Here is a 17,594-nt window from a genome sequence, read left to right as displayed (position 1 = left end):
CTTGTGCTCTACATAACATATAATGGTGGTTGTTTGGTCAAAATGTTGCATCGATGATGCTTTACAGATCATCTTCAAGCCGCTTTCTGAAGCTTCCGGATGCGTCGTTTTGTGGGCGGTCTTATTTACGTGGCTCACCTTCGACAATGTCTTCTCCCCGTCATCTTTGTTGTAGCGGTGTAGCGTGCAAGGATGGAAGTGGAAGAAGTGTCAAAAGATGGCGCTAATTGTTTTAATGACATTCAGACTTTACTTCAATCAATAACGGAGCAGCATCTCCTCATCTGGAAACAACAACAAGGCCAGAAATGTGTCCCGTGAAAAACCGTCCGACTGGAACTCTCTAATAACTAAAGTTACTTGGGTGAACCTCAATGAAAAGTAAAAACAAAGGACTAGATTTCCCTCGCCCGGACGCGGGTCACCGGGGCCCCCCTCTGGAGCCAGGCCCGGAGGTAAGGCACGATGGCGAGCGCCTGGTGGCCGGGCCTGTACCCATGGGGCCCGGCCGGGCACAGCCCGAAGAGGCAACGTGGGTCCCCCCTCCAATGGGCTCACCACCCATAGCAGGGGCCATTGAGGTCGGGTGCAATGTGAGCTGGGCGGCAGCCGAAGGCAGGGCACTTGGCGGTCCGATCCTCGGCTACATAAGCTCGCTCTTGGGACGTGGAACGTCACCTCACTGGGGGGAAAGGAGCCTGAGCTAGTGCGCGAAGTAGAGAAATTCCGGCTGGATGTAGTCGGACTCACTTCGACATACAGCAAGGGTTCTGGAACCACTTCTTTTGAAAGGGGCTGGACTCTCTTTCACTCTGGCGTGGCCGGCAGTGGGATGAATGAATGATTGGTGGTGGTCGGAGGGGCCGTAGGCGCAAACTGGCAGCCACGCTTCCGTCAGTCTACCCCAGGGCAACTGTGGCTACTGATGTAGCTTACCACCACCAGGTGTGAATGAATGATGGGTTCCCACTGCGCTATGAGCGCTTTGAGTATCTAACAATAGAAAAGCGCAATATAAATTTAATCCATTATTATTACTATTATTATGAAGTCACTTTCATGGCCAGTTTACCGAAAGATATAAGTAAGAACTTTACACTACTTTATATTAGAAATGGCAACAGCGGAGGATGAATGTCCCGTAACAAGAAGATAGAGAAAAAGAAGCTTATGGAATACGGAGTCACCACAGACTATAAAGACGGACGCGCGCAATTTTTCAGGATTTATGCAGATCCCAAATACAGATCAGCAGGCACTCGAAGGTAAGAAAAGTTGCTTTTGCATAATATTGCAAAACAAAATGGCAGATAATATGTCTTAGCTATAAACACACCAAATAAAATAGCTTTGAGGTGGGTAAGCTCAACCAAACGTATTTCTTACATTATATGCACCGGGTGAAGCCTAAAATACCACAACGGAGACCCTGGACTGTTGGATAACTTAAGCTCTACATTAATGAAGAATGGGAAAGAATTCCACCTGAAAATCTTCAAAAATTGGTCTCCTCGGTTCCCAAACGTTTACTGAGTGTTGTTAAAGGAAAGGCCATGTAACACAGTGGTAAAAATGCCCCCGTGCCAAAAAAATTATTAAATATCTCATCTTTGCAGTCTATTTAATTGAATAAAGGTTAAAAAGTATTTGCAAAGCATTGTAGTCTGTTTTTATTTACCATTTACACAACGTGCCAACTTCACTGGTTTTGGGGTGTGAATGACTCGGGTGTTCATTTAGGTATTCCAACTTGTACTAAACGTCAACTCACATCACAGTCTTAACAACAGACTGAGGACATCCTGTGTTTACAATTCAAATAAATTGGTGGGATCTACAAGGCTGTATAATATTTTGACATTTTCACACACGCATTGCAGACTCATATAAGGCGGGTGTCACTCACCTGATGTACCACCAGCCTTCCAGATTCTTCTGGATCACCTCCACTGTGACCCCTTTTTCGAAGCTGACCTCATCCTTCCCTTGGCTGCTGTACGGCTGCACCGTTACGTATTTCTCCTCTGCAGGTGTTTAGGGAAGAAGAAACAGAGAAACACATTAAGTCAAATGTTTATTTCAGAGAATTGGGTTGGTTTATCTTTTAATTGCATGCAAAATATCACGTTGCATATCTAAACCAACACTCAAATACAAATCCCATTTCTCTTGTCCTGGCCAATGATAAACAGCCGCCGTCTACTCGGTAATAACGTCCGCTTCTTGACCTCGCTGAGATGTATCAGCGGCATCTTGGCCCTCAGGAAGCATTCATCTCTCTCAATATGGAGATGTCTCCTGAATCGCAGACATCCATCAGGGCCTCGCCAAATGAAATAAACCCCCCACTCCTTTAAGTTAAATGTACAAACGGCTTGTAGAATGTCGAGGATTTCTAGACCTTACTGAACAAAAGCAGCAAAACAATGATGGATTAGTCTTTTAGCCAGCGCGTGTTGTTGACTTTTTATTGTAAATAATGAATAAATAAGGTGGGCGAGGGAAGAAAAAATCTTGAAGTAATGAAAATAAAATGATTCAAATTGACTGATACATTCACGATTAAAAGTTTACATACACGTGTTAAGAACATAATGTCATGGCTGTCTTGAGTTTCCAATCCTTTCTGCAACTCTTATTTTTTTGGGATAGAGTGATTGGAGTGTGGGTCACAAATAACATTAATGAAGTTTGGTTCTTTTGAGAATTTATTGTGGGTCTACTGAAAATGTGAGCAAATCTGCTCAGGCCCAGAGAAGCTGGCGCCGTTTCTGGATGTTGTTGATAAATGGCTTTTGCTTTGCATAGTAGAGCATTGACTTGCATTTACAGATGTAGCGACAAACTGTATTTAGTGACAGTGGTTTTCTGAAGTGTTCCTGGGCCCATGTGGTGATATCCTTTTAGAGATTGATGTTTGTTTTTGATACAGTGCCGTCACAGTCATTCAATGTTGGTTTCCGGCCATGCCGCTTAGGTGGAGTGACTTCTCCAGATTTTCAGAATCTTTTGAGGATATTGTGGACCGTAGATGGTGAAATCCCTAAATTTCTTGCATTTGCACTTCTAGAAACATTCTTGTTAAACTGTTTGACTATTTGCTCACGCAGTTGTGACTGAGCATTTTTTGGGAAGTTGTTTTTATACCCAATCATGGCACCCACCTGTTCCCAATTAGCCTGCATACCTGTGCGATGTTCCAAATAAGTGTTTGATTAGCATTCCTCAACTTTATCAGTATTTATTGCTACCTTTCCCAACTTCTTTGTCAAGCGTTGTTGGCAAATTCTAAAGTTAATGATTTGAATTTTTTTTTTTTTTTTTTATCAGTTTGAACATCAAATATGTTGTCTTTGTAGCATATTCAACTGAATATGGGTTGAAAAGGATTTGCAAATCATTGTATTCTTTTTATATTTACATCTAACACAATTTCCCAACTCATATGGAAATGGGGTTTGTACATTGTTTTATCAAACACACTAAAAAGCCTCCATCCATTAATTTCTACCGTTTGTCCCTTTTGAGGCCGCTGGGGGTGCTGGAGCCTATCTCAGCTGCATTCAGGCGGAAGGCGGGGTACACCCTTGACAGGTCGCCACCTCATCACGAGACACTAAAGAGCCTCATTTTATTTATTTCTTTTACATGACCATGGTCTGTAATTTCCAAATATTTGGTCGATATGAAACAAAACGGATATCGCAGTATTTTTAGTTTGAATACCAGTAATGCGATATAGTCGTGGTCACAAGTTTACATACACTTGTAAAGAACATAATGTCATGGCTGTCTTGAGTTTCAAATAATTTCTACAAATCTTGTAAAAATTTCTTTTTTTGTGGTATAGTGATTGGAACATATTCTTGTGGGTCACAAAAACATTCATGAAGATTGGTTCCTTTAGGAATTTATTATGGGTCTACTGAAAATGTGAGCAAATCTGCTGGGTCAAAAGTATGTATACAGCAATGTTAATATTTGCTTACATGTCCCTTGGCAAGTTTCACTGCAATAAGGCGCTTTTGGTAGCCAACCACAAGCTTCTGGTTGAATTTTTGACCACTCCTCTTGACACAATTGGTGCAGTTAGCTAAATTTGTTGGTTTTCTGACTTGTTTCTTCAGCATTGTCCACATGTTTAAGTCAGGACTTTGGGAAGGCCATTGTAAAACCTTAATTCTAGCCTGATTTAACCATTCCTTTACCACTTTTGCCATGTTTGGGGGTCATTATCCTGTTGGAACACCCAACTACGCCCAAGAATCAACCTCCGGGCTGATGATTTTAGGTTGTCCTGAAGAATTTCACATTTACTCTCTATAAAGCACCAATTCCATTGGCTGTAAAACAGGCCCAGAGCACTTGAATGACAATAAAAGGAAGTCTACGTCTAATTTGATTTTGATATATTTTTTTATCTTGATAGATTAAAAATGAACACCAATGAGTTGACTGATGAACATTATCACATCATTTATTCAGAAAATTAATGGTTGTGTCCTGAGCAAGACATTTCACCCTTGCTCCTGATGGGTGCTGGTTAGCGCCTTGCATGGCAGCTCCCTCCATCAGTGTGTGAATGAGTAAATGTGGAAGTAGTGTCAAAGCGCTTTGAGTACCTTGAAGGTAGAAAAGCGCTATACAAGTATAACCCATTTATCATTTATTTATTCAAAACATAAATAACTACACATAAAGATAGAATACTATTAACAGCAAGAAAACAACAACATTATGATTTGTATATTTTCAGAATGTGGTTGCTCTATTTTTAAACAAGGAAAACAATCTGAAGTTATCTATATTTTTAAGTTATCGTGTCATGATTTTACCAGTCCGACTTTGGAGTAGATTTTTCTCCACGAGGCCCCCGATCTGAAATGAGTTTGACACCCCTGGTTTAGAATAAAACTAGATTTGCGCCAGGATACTGTCCGTGGGCCTCGGAGAACGACTGCTTTCTTCCACTAAGTCTTTGCTTCACGCACATAAATCCAACGTGTTGTGTCTTCCCTTCTCTTCTTTGCTAGCACTACTAAATCCCAATGTACCTGAAATGCCTGCATGGAGCTAGGAAAGCTCATTCAGCCTTTTCTTATCTCCGAGGGCAATGCATTATCAGGACGGAGCAGTGGTGCCGCCATTCACAGAGGAACAAGGAGGGTAAGAAACAAGCCGATGGGATCAGAATAACGTTACTCGCATTTCTACGGTTGCCTTAGCCGGCTGCACATTGTAATGTTTGATTTTTCCAAGCTGTGGAAAAATGCTTGAGAAACATTTTGTTTCCAAAATATCCAGCTCCCCTGGGTTTTAGGACTCCCTCCAGCTGTAACACTTCAGTGATTTGTGAGAGGACAACAACTGTAACACAGTTGTTCCATGCCTTTTCCCATTCCCTCTTGCATTTATCTGGCTCTAATGCAGACCTGGGCAAATCAAGGCCGTTGAGCTTTTCAATCTGGCCCGCCGGATATCCCTAAATAGTTTTTTTTAGATCTTAAAGATGGAAAGTGTAGCTGCCAGTATAATGTGCAAGGATGTTTTCTAATGATTATAAGTCTTTAACTATACTGTGGGGCAAAAAAGTATTTAGTCAGCCACCGATTGTGCAAGTTCTCCATCTTAAAATGATGACAGAGGTCTGTAATTTTCATCAACACTTCAACTGTGAGAGACAGAATGTGAAAAAAAATCCAGGAATTCACATTGTAGGAATTTTAAAGAACTTATTTGTAAATTATGGTGGAAAATAAGTATTTGGTCAATAACAAAAATTAAACTCAATACTTTGTAATGTAACCTTTGTTGGCAATAACAGAGGTCAAACAATTACTACAGGTCTTTACCAGATTTGCGCACACATTGCTGGTATTTTGGCCCATTCCTCTATGCAGATTTTCTCGAGAGCAGTGATGTTTTGGGGCTGTTGCCGAGCAACACAGACTTTCAACTCCCTCCACCGATTTTCTATGGGGTTGAGGTCTGGAGACTGGCCAGGCCACTCCAGGACTTTCAAATTCTTCTTACGGAGCCACTCCTTTGTTGCCCGGGCGGTGTGTTTGGGATCATTGTCATGCTAGAAGACCCAGCCACGTTTAATATTCAAAGCTCTCGCTGATGGAAGGAGATTTTGGCTCAAAATCTTACAATACATGGCCCCATTCATTCTTTCCTTAACACGGATCAGTCGTCCTGTCCCCTTAGCAGAAAAACAGCCCCAAAGCATGATGTTTCCACCCTAATGCTTCACAGTAGGTGTGGTTTTCTTGGGATGCAACTCAGTATTCTTCTTCCTCCAAACACGACGAGTTGAGTTTATACCAAAAAGTTCTATTTTGGTTTCATCTGAGCAGATGACATTCTCCCAATCCTCTGCTGTATCATCCATGTGCTCTCTGGCAAACTTCAGACGGGCCTGGACATGCACTGGCTTAAGCAGGGGGACACGTCTGGCACTGCGGGATTTGATTCCCTGTCGGCGTAGTGTGTTACTGATGGTAACCTTTGTTACTTTGGTCCCAGCTCTCTGCAGGTCATTCACCAGGTCCCCCTGTGTGGTTCTGGGTTTTTTGCTCACCGTTCTCATGATCATTTTGACCCCACGGGATGAGATCTTGCGAGGAGCCCCAGATCGAGGGAGATTATCAGTGGTCTTATATGTCTTGTATTTTCTGATAATTGCTCCCACAGTTGATTTTTTCACACCAAGTTGCTTGCCTATTGTATATTCACTTTTCCCAGTCTAGTGCAGGTCTACAATTCTTTTCCTGGTGTCCTTCGACAGCTCTTTGGTCTTGGCCATAGTTTAGTTTGGAGTCTGACTGTTTGAGGCTGTGGACAAATGTCTTTTATACAGATGCGAGTTCAAATAAGTGCCATTAATACAGGTAACGAGTGGAGGACAGATGAGCTTCTTAAAGAAGAAGTTACAGGTCTGTTATATTACAAAGTATTGAGTTTAATTTTTGTTATTGACCAAAGACTTATTTTCCACCATAATTTACAAATAAATTCTTTAAAATTCCTACAATGTGAATCCCTGGATTTTTTTTTTCACATTCTGTCTCTCACAGTTGAAGTGTACCCTATGATGAAAATTACAGACCTCTGTCATCATTTTAAGTGGGAGAACTCGCACAATCGGTGGCTGACTAAATACTTTTTTGCCCCACTGTATATGTATATATACATATATATCCTGAACGCAATGATGTTGCATTATCAATGGGAAAATGCATTTTTAAACAATACGATTTGCCTGAGCGGCTTGGAGACACCGAGAGTAACAAGCGGTAGGAATTAGAGAGGACAGATTTAAAATAATAAATATACTAAAATAAAATTAAAAGATTTTAACTTGGGACTTTCTGCGGGTCGGATTTTGGACCCTGGCGGGTCGTAATTTGGGGACCCCTGTTCTAAAGCTTAATGATATATATATAATAGAATAGAATAGTGTGAATTGTGAATTATATTTATATAGCGCTTTTCTCAAGTGACTAAAAGCGCTTTACATAGTGAAACCCAATATCTAAGTTACATTTAAACCAGTGTGGGTGGCACTGGGAGCAGGTGGGTAAAGCGTCTTGCCCAAGGACACAACGGCAGTAACTAGGATGGCACAAGCGGGAATCGAACCTGCAACCCTCAAGTTGCTGACACGGCCACTCTACCAACAGAGCTATGCCGCCAATAGAAAGTACTTTATTGATCCTTTGGGGAAATTCAGTAAATATCAGATATATCAGATTGTAGGTGGGTTTATTTAGTACCCTTCGTGTTCATTTTTCACTGTTAATTGCATTTTTGTTGCGTTTCATTTGATTGTATAATATGTCGATCGAAAGGGGGTGTGACGTTCATATTGTCAATATTCAGTGTTTTATTGTTCATAGAAAAATTTAAAATTCCATTAAGTTTTTTAAGGTGGTGTGTCATAAGGTTTTTAGCATTCAGTCAGACATTATTGTGAGATCTTTTATTAGTGTTCCTAAAAATATATATACCGGCCCCCAGACATATTTTTTTCTCTCAATGTGGCTCCCCGAGTTGAAAAAATTGCCCAGGCCTGCTCTAATGTCATGTCAGTAGATGGAGAAACTTAAACTTAACAGAAAATATGTTTATTAACGTATTTTTCGGACCATAGGGCGCACCGGATTATAAGGTACACTGCCGATGAGCGGGTTTATTCAGGTCTTTTTTCATACAATAGTCAGGGGTCATGTTATGATTTTTTTTTTTCTAAATGTAAAACACTATCTTATGGTCTACATAACATGTAATGGTGGTTCTTTGGTCAAAATTTTGCATAAATTATGTTTTACAGACCATTTTCAAATAGCTTTCTTAGCGTCTCTTTAGTTACATTAATTACTGGTTTGCAAAAAAATGTTTTAACCCTAATAGGTGAAATTAGACAATCTCCAACGGCACACCCGATTTTTTGGGGTTGAAACACACTGGTCTACATTACATGTAATGGTGGTTCTTTGGTCAAAATGTTGCATAGATTATGTTTTACGGATCATCTTCAAGTCGCTTTCTGACATTCGCTTCAGGATGTGCCGTTTTGTGGGCGGTCTTATTTACGTAGTTCAACTTCACCAGCATCTTCTCCCCGTCATCTTAGTTGGAGCGGTGTAGCGTGCAAGGACGGAGTAGAAGAAGTGTCAAAAGATGGAGCTAACCGTTTTAATGACATTCAGACTTTACTTAATTCAATAACAAAGCAGCATCTAACAATCAATAACAAAGCAGCAACTAACAACAACACCGGAAATGTGTCCCGTGAAAAACTGTCAGACCGGAACTCTAATAGGTAAAGTTCCTTTGGAGAATAATGTAAACTCATTACACCGGTATGTTTTAGCCCTTTCATGGCGAGTTTACTGACAGATATAAGTAATAACTTTACGCTACTTTAGTAATAACTTTACGCTACTTTATATTAGAAATGGCACCAGCTGAAGATGAAGGTAGAGAAAAAGAAGACGCTTATCAACTACGGCGTCAGTACAAACTACAATTGCGGATGCGCGCAGAATTTCAGGACTCTTGCAGATCCCAAATACACATCAGCAGGTACCAGAAGGTAAGAAAAGTTGATTTTGCATTATATTGCAAAAAAACGCAAGGTAATATGTCTGCTAATAGGTGCCATTTTGTGGTCGTTCTACACACGCGTATGTTTAACGTGCTAACAATCCATCAAGTGGTGCGTCTTCACAGCTTACCAAAGTCGTACTAAAAACATTTTGACAGATTTTTGAGTGCCGTGTGTAATGTTCTGTATTCAATGGAACATTTGTAGTTCTGGTGTTGTTTACTGCCATCAGATTGCAGTTTATATGTATCTTTTATATTTGACTGCCATCTACTGGTCACACTTAGCATTACGCCATTTACAAAATAAATTTGCTTCAAGATCAGTAAGCACAACCAGAATTATGCTGTACTGTTAAGCTCACCGGGTTATTAGGTGCACTGTCGATTTTGGAGAAAATGAAAGGATTTTAAGTGTGCTTTATAGTTCGAAAAATACGGTATGTCTACGTGTGGCACTCACCCTTTAATGTGATCACTCATTGGCAGATTTATTTAGGGTGTTGTCTGGCTCTATTACAATCCAAACTAGAGAGGAGTCTAATTTAGAGCGATCATTACAATGATTCTGATTTCGAAGAAGAAGGCTTTTGGTCATAGTTTGGATCGAACATTGTTTTACTCAAGCTAAATAAAATCCTGAAAATCAGGCCCACCCTCGAGGGGAGAACGACTGACTCAGAATCTGCAGAAAAAACAGGAGAAAGAAAAGCAAACCTAGCGCTCAAAAACAAGAGAAAAGAAGGTAATCTACTAGAATCCAATTTTGCGTCCTCTTCTACTGATGAACATGGACCAGGGCAGCAAAAACATGCAATTAAGTGATGAAATTACTTGTTTTAGATGAATTTATCTACAATTTATATGCAGGAAAATAAATAGGCTCCAGATCTGCAGATGACGTTACACCAAGAAGAGGTAATATATCGAGTCTGGCAATAGATGGAAAGGTAGCTTTCTAAGCAGGGCCATAACCAGGATTTGACAAATACCAAAAGTCAAAACATTTGCTTTGAAAGGCTGAAATCATGGATATCCCAGCTACATATAAATAATATTACCTTGAGCAACACAATGAACAATCCACTTTTTGAAATTACTATGCTGAAGTTACAATGTTAGGCGTATTGAACAATTTTAAGATCATTAAAACATACGTTTCAAAACTTAACTTTACCTTTGACCTGAGTTTGAACATACGACCTTCTGCGTTAATTGCGTCTTCTCCCCATCAGTCGTACTGTAATTTTTAGCACTTCTAATGACAGATACAGGTAAGAAATATACGTTATTTTGCCCCACAACTAGAGGATAGAGAAAAACAAGGAACTTGGTGACTACAATGTCAGACTACAACAGTGGACTCACGCAAAGCTCTTCGGGTAAATCTCGACCATATATGGAGATATCCGCTGACGTCACCAATTGTGAAATGTCACGAATGTGGCAAATTTCAAACGGCTCATTTGAAGGAAGGCAAGATTGTTTTATTAATATCTCTGCTATGCCTCAATGGTTTGAATTCAAATGTTTGGGACTTATGCAGATCCCAAATACACAAACCCAGGTACCATAAGGGTAAGAAAAGTTATTTAGTTAGTGACATTTCGGTTATCTGAACGCTGTGGGCCCTTCAAGCAATATCTTCCGTTCTCTTCTTTTTGTTTAAAGAGTATCAGATTATTTTTCTACCTGTAGAAGGACAGCAGTGTCAAGCCCCTAGCAGCTCGTGGACGATGAACCCAAGTCATGTCTGGCCTTATGAGAATAGTACGCAATTCATGTCCGATGAGCAAGAATATTAATAGCACATTACCATTAAATACCTTATACAGGTTGTACAAAGACGTGGTGTGTGATAAATGTTTCTACAAACATCATATTGGCGACAAACTGATAAACATAAACCGTCAAGCGCCATCCAAACCAAATTCATGAAGGATTGCTTAATCAGAGGGTAGGCTGGGCTCGTTAGGCTTCATCTCAGGTTTCTGTTCAATATTCCTTCAGGTAATGTGCAGGTCAAGCAATTGTTTTCATTGAGAAAAGGCCGTTATAAAATAGTTAAATGGACAAATGTTAATGGATCTCTATTTACCCCTGGCCACATGCCAATAGTGTGTGTATCAATGTTAATGACGTCTTGGCAGAGTGTGCTTTTGGAAGTGTCGTCTGTGTCTGCATGTTCACCTCTGCTCTGTTGGCGGTTGACAATACCCCCAAGGGTCCAGCGGCGGTCTAGCCTCTTCAGATGAGCCTTGCGTCTTTTAGTCACTGATGATGATGATAATGTGGAGGAAGATGTGAAGGAGGAACCAAAAGGGTCAGATGGGGGTGGGGGGGGGACAAGAAATGTAGTGTAAGAAATGAGACTCAGCAAACAACTGGAATAAGCTGTTGTTAGTAGTCATTAGTAAAAATAACTCAAGTCTTGCATAACAGATTTTGTTGATTTAATGAATGTTATCAAATCATAGCAACATATACATCCATCCATCCATTTGCTTCCGCTTGTCTGAGGTCAGGTCGCAGGGGTTAAAGTTAGGGTTAGTAGCCTAAGCAGAGGATTCCAGACTTCCCTTTCTCCAGTCAATTCGTCCAACTCCCCCAGGGGGATCCCGAGACATTCCCACGCCAAAGTTCAACTATCTGGCATAGCCTCCTCTCCAGTACAACCAAATAGACCTTACCGGGAAGGCTGAGGAGTGTAATCCCACGATAGTTGGAACACACGCTCCGGTTCCCCTTCTTAAAAAGAGAAACCACCACCCCGGTCCGCCAATCCAGAGGTACAGCCTCGATGTTCACGCAATGTTGCAGAGGCTTTTCAAACAAGACAGCACCGCAGCATCGAGAGCCTTAAGGAACTCTGGGTGGATTTCATCCACCCTCGGGGCTTTGTCACCAAGGAGATTTTTAATTACCTCGGTAACCTCAGAAATAGGAAAGCCCACCACAGAATGCCCAGGCACTGCTTTCTCATAGGAAGACGTATTCGAAGTATTCCATAACATTCACAGTTGAGGTCAGCAGCACATCATTCTCACCATACACGGTTTTGACAGTGTATGGTGAGAATGGTGAGGCGGCGATGGCTGTCCGAAATCACTTCGAAGTCGTCCGAAAGCGTTTTTTCATGGCCTCCCCGAACTCCTCTCATGTCCCTGTTTCTGCCTCCGCGACCGCCGAAACCGCACACTGTTTGGCCTATTGGTACCTGTCCGCTGCCTCCCATGAGCCAAAAGGACCCAATAGGAGTCTTTCTTCAGCTTGTCCACCAGCGGGTTCTAGGGTTATTGTCACGACAGGCATCAACCACCATGCGGCCACACCTCCAATCGGCCGCCTCGACGGCGTAGCGAAGTTGGTAGGTTGGCTGTGCCAGTATTTTGAGGGTTACTGGTTGAATCCCGACCTTCTACCATCGTAGTCCCGTCCGTTGTGTTCTTGGGCAAGACACTTCACCCTTGCTCCTGATGGGGCCTGGTTAGCGCCTTGCATGGCAGCTCCCATCGTCGATGTGTGAATGTGTGTGTGAATGGGCGAATGTGGAAATACTGTCAAAGCGCTTTTAAAAAGGGGTAGAAAAGCGCTATACAAGTACAACCCATTTACCATTTACCATAGAGGTATCGAACATGGTCCACTTTGACTCAATATCCAGCGCCTCTCTTGTGAAATGTTGGGGGCTGTGTTCGTACTCAACAAGTTGTCTCTTTCCGTTTGATTTTCAGACCGCTTCTGGATACTGGTATTACCGCATTATAAGGGTGGTCTCCTAAAGCTTTAGTAAAACTTGATGATATTCCTATTCTGTCTTGATGTTCCTTCTTACTCAACATATATGTAATCTGAAATAACTTGGGATTGACCAGTGGCTCAGAGGAAGACTGGTCAGACGCAACAATTGCTACTCCCCTCGCTCCACTCGACAACTATGTCGATCATGGAACTTTGGCCTAAGATGCCCTGGTGCCAAGTTCACATATAGACACCCTTATGTTTAAACATGGTGTTTGTTATGGACAATCTGTGACGGGCACAAAATTCCAAATACAAAACACTACTTAGGTTCAGATCCGGGCAGCCATTCTTCCCAATCACGCCTCTCCAGGTTTCACTGTTGCTGCCAATATGAGGGTTGAAGTCACCCTGCAGAATAAGGAAATCACCTGAGGGAGCACTCTCCAGTACTCTCTTGAGGAAATTGAAAATGGGAGGGTACTCTGATTGCCATCTGCTGGTCACACTTATCATTTCACCGTGAGCCAAATAAAGTAGCTTCGAGGTCGGTAAGCACAACCAGAATTATTCCGTACATTAGGCGCACCGGGTTGTAAGGTGCACTGTCAAGTTTTGAGAGCATTAAATAATTTTAAGTGCGCCTTATAGTCAGATAAATACGGTACTTGTGTCCTGTCCCCTAGCTTGTAATTGCCTTCTCGTCTCTTCTGTTCATCTAACTTAAGAAACATTGTATTCAACTCCTTTTTTAAATATTGTGTGTGTCAAACAGGGCAAACATATTTTCATGTAATTTGTTAAGGGTGGAGCTTGGCCTGCTGTTTTTTCTCAAGAGCTGTACTGAAATCAGGTTACATACCATGCAGAGGTAATTAGATGTGAGGCAAAATGAAGAGGAGACGGGTCGAGAAGAAATGGGAAGAGACAACGAGATGCATACGCAATGACTCCAGGTCTCAGGAGAAAATTGGGGCCAAGGAAAGAAGGGATTGGAGGTAGACCAAACACATCCTGCATTAATTTGGTAGAGAGGGTAAAGAGTCAAAGAATAGAAAACAGGAAGAGTTTGTCAAATCTGACATACCGTTTTAAGCCTGAACATTATTACGTCCCACTTACAGGTTAGTATAGTACGGCGATACTAATTAACTAATTATATATACCGCCTCTAAAAAGTACCGGTCCCCCCCGTCGTGTCATGCAGAACGCCCTCAGGAAGAGGTGCTTTAAGACATGGATAGCTAACTAGCGGCTGTTGTAACTACGTCAATATCGCTAATCCTTGTCTCCATGGAGACAAATCCAGTACGATTAATTGAAGTATACGCCCTGAATGTTGCATGATAGCCCTAAATGCTTCACTACACACATCGGAGCCATGAGAATGGATGCAAGAAAACTTGTCAATAGTTGACGAACACAAGTTTTCATTATGTCCAATCATTAACCATTCAGATAACTATCTTAACTTTGTACACATTAATCACAAGCGAATGAAGCGCATACTTAGTCAACAGCCATACAAGCGTTTTTAGGCGTAAAAATGCATGCAATATACGAAAAATATGAACATACGTATAGGTTTGTAGGTTTGTATGTTTTATTTTATTTATTTATTTTTTACCTCTGGATTGGCAGACTGGGTTGGTGGTTCCTCTCATTAAGAAGGGGAACTGGAGGGTGTGTTCCAACTATCGTGGGATCACACTCCTCAGCCTTCCCGGTAATGTCTATTCAGGTGTACTGGAGAGGAGGCTACGCCGGATAGTCGAACCTCGGATTCAGGAAGAACAATGTGGTTTTCGTCCTGGTCTTAGAACTGTGGACCAGCTCTATACTCTCGGCAGGGTCCTTGAGGCTGCATGGGAGTTTGCCCAACCAGTCTACATGTGCTTTGTGGACTTGGAGAAGGCATTCGACTGTGTCCCTCGGGAAGTCCTGTGGGGAGTGATCAGAGAGTATGGGGTAACAGACTGTCTGATTGTGGCGGTCTGCTCCCTGTACGATCAGTGTCAGAGCTTGGTCCGCATTGCCGGCTGTAAGTCGGACCCGTTTCCAGTGAGGGTTGGACTCCAAGGCTGCCCTTTGTCCCCGATTCTGTTCATAACTTATGGACAGAATTTCTAGGCGCAGTCAGGGCGTTGAGGGGATCTGGTTTGGTGGCTGCAGGATTAGGTCTCTACTATTGGCAGATGATGTGGTCCTGATGGCTTCATCTGGCCAAGATCATTAGCTCTCACTGGATCGGTTCGCAGCCGAGTGTGAAGCAACTGGGATCAGAATCAGCATCTCCAAGTCCGAGTCCATGGTTCTCGCCCGGAAAAGGGTGGAGGGCCAACCCTGGGTAGGGGAGGAGATTTTGCCCCAAGTGGAGGAGTTCAAGTACCTCAGAGTCTTGTTCACGAGTGAGGGAAGAGTGGATCGTGCGATCGACAGGCGAATCGGTGCGGCCTCTTCAGTAATGCGGGATCTATATCGATCCGTTGTAGTGAAGAAGGAGCTGAACCAGAAGGCAAATCTCTCAATTCACTGGTCGATCTACGTTCCCATCCTCACCTATGGTCATGACCGAAAGGACAGGATCACGGGTACAAGCAGCCGAAATGAGCGTGGCTCTCCCTTAGAGATAGGGTGAGAAGCTCTGATGTCCGGGAGGAGCTCAAAGTAAAGCCGCTGCTCTTCCACATCAAGAGAAGCCAGATGAGGTGGTTTGGGGATCTCGTCAGGATGCCACCTGAACACCTCCCTCGGGAGGTGTTTCGGGCACGTCCAACCGGTAGGAGGCCACGGGGAAGACCCAGGACATGTTGGGAAGACTATCTCTCTCGGCTGGCCTGGGAACACTTCGGGATCCCCTGGGAGGAGCTGGACGAAGTGGCTGGGGAGAGGGAAGTCTGGGTTTCCCTGCTTAGGCTGCTGCCCCCGCGACCCGACCTCGGATAAGCGGAAGAAGATGGATGGATGGATATTAATTTTTTTTTCCTGGGCGTGACATTAAAGTGCATCTGGCAGTGGAGGCTCCGCAAAGGGGTCTTGGGCCACTAGGAGGTAAACCCATTTACTACTGTTACCCCAGATGGCCCTTGGCAAAGGCCTAGTACCTGACTGCCCACTCAACGGCGGAGCAGGCGGAAGACGGTAGATGTAAGAACGATAGCGGAAGAAGGCAACCAAGACCCAAGACTCCAACGGTGGAACAGGGGGAGGATAATTGCTAACCCGATGGAGGCGTCACAACGGCTGGGATGGCGGATGAAGGCTGCAGCAGAAAAGGCATACCCTCCTACCAGGAGGATCGCCATACTCGATTCGAGTGACCGCCGATGATGATGATGTTTTATTTTGTAGTCATCTCGGAATCAAAAACCGATTGGAGTTTTCTATACTGCTACGCTGAGAACATGCTGCAGGGTTTTCTCTTGCTGTTCTTTTTAAACAACTTCTCCTGATATATATAGATTTTATGAGGTGATTAACATATCTAATAAGGGTGCTTGCAAAAAAGATCCTCCAATGTATTATTTCATTGTCATTCAATCATGTTCCTCATCCAGTCCGGCACATGCAAGTGTTGGCTCAGGCGCATGCCAATGCGCATTCATTAAGGAGCCCCGCGGAGGGCACCTCGGGACACGCCCACGGCTGCTCATTTCCTGCACGCATCACTCCGGCAGCAGCATTCAATCAGCACTCAGCGCACCTGTTGTTGATGATCTTCCCGGGCTTCTTAAGCCAGCGCAGACCTGCGTTCCGGGCCAGAACGTAATCATCTGTTCATGTACCGTAAGCGATCATCCAGCTCTATGCAACCTTGCTTTGCTCTCTTGTGTTTTCTTCCTTGTCATATTGATTGTCACGTGTCCTTCTTGTCGCTCCAACCGCTGACCTCCGTCCCAGCGTTGACGAGTTGTGTGTCTTGTCTTTCCTTGTTCCCCTTGGCTTCCCTGGATGCCTTTTGGATCTCGACCTCCTGCTTGGACACGGACCTTCGCCGCCTCTCTATCGCCCTGACTAACTGTCTGTCTCACGGACATCCGAGCCTGCCTTACCCCTACGGGACTTCCGCCTTTCGCTCAACACTCCCAGTAACACACAACAGTTATTCTCACACACACACACACACTTTTGATTCGTCACACTCCTTTCTCTAGTTATTTATAATATTGTTTTTATATACAGTGGGGCAAAAAAGTATTTAGTCAGCCACCGATTGTGCAAGTTCTCCCACTTGAAATGATGACAGAGGTCTGTAATTTTTATCATAGGTACACTTCAACCGTCAGAGACAGAATGTGTAAAAAAAAATCCAGGAATTCACATTGTAGGAATTTTAAAGATTTTTTTTGTAAATTATGGTGAAAAATAAGTATTTGGTCAACCATTCAAAGCTCTCACTGATGGAAGGAGGTTTTGGCTCAAAATCTCACGATACATGGCCCCATTCATTCTTTCCTTAACGCGGATCAATCGTCCTGTCCCCTAGCAGAAAAACAGCCCCAAAGCATGATGTTTCCACCCCCATGCTTCACAGTAGGTTAGGTATGGTGTTCTTGGGATGCAACTCAGTATTATTCTTCCTCCAAACACGACGAGTTAAGTTTATACCAAATAGTTATATTTCTGTTTCATCTGACCACATGACATTCTCCCAATCCTCTGCTGTATCATCCATGTGCTCTCTGGCAAACTTCAGACGGGCCTGGACATGCACTGGCTTAAGCAGGGAGACACGTCTGGCA

General features: G+C 42.9%; 1 protein-coding gene across 6 annotated transcripts in view; it reads right to left on the bottom strand.

The window, feature by feature from the left end:
* The window catches only part of sh3pxd2aa (SH3 and PX domains 2Aa), a 232,777-nt gene that overhangs the window by 22,440 nt on the left and 192,743 nt on the right, over positions 1-17,594 (bottom strand). For all 6 annotated transcript variants that reach the window (XM_061907796.1, XM_061907806.1, XM_061907815.1 and 3 more), the window contains 2 exons: positions 11,302-11,385; positions 1,907-2,024 (listed from right to left, as the gene is read on the bottom strand). In XM_061907796.1, coding sequence (XP_061763780.1) covers positions 1,907-2,024; positions 11,302-11,385 — 202 coding nt within the window. The remainder of the gene's footprint in view (positions 1-1,906; positions 2,025-11,301; positions 11,386-17,594) is intronic.

Source organism: Nerophis ophidion, linkage group LG01, assembly GCF_033978795.1.
Source record: "Nerophis ophidion isolate RoL-2023_Sa linkage group LG01, RoL_Noph_v1.0, whole genome shotgun sequence".
Taxonomy (NCBI): domain Eukaryota; kingdom Metazoa; phylum Chordata; class Actinopteri; order Syngnathiformes; family Syngnathidae; genus Nerophis; species Nerophis ophidion.
The sequence above is the reverse complement of the archived record's forward strand: the minus strand, read 5'-3'. Positions and strand labels throughout refer to the sequence as shown.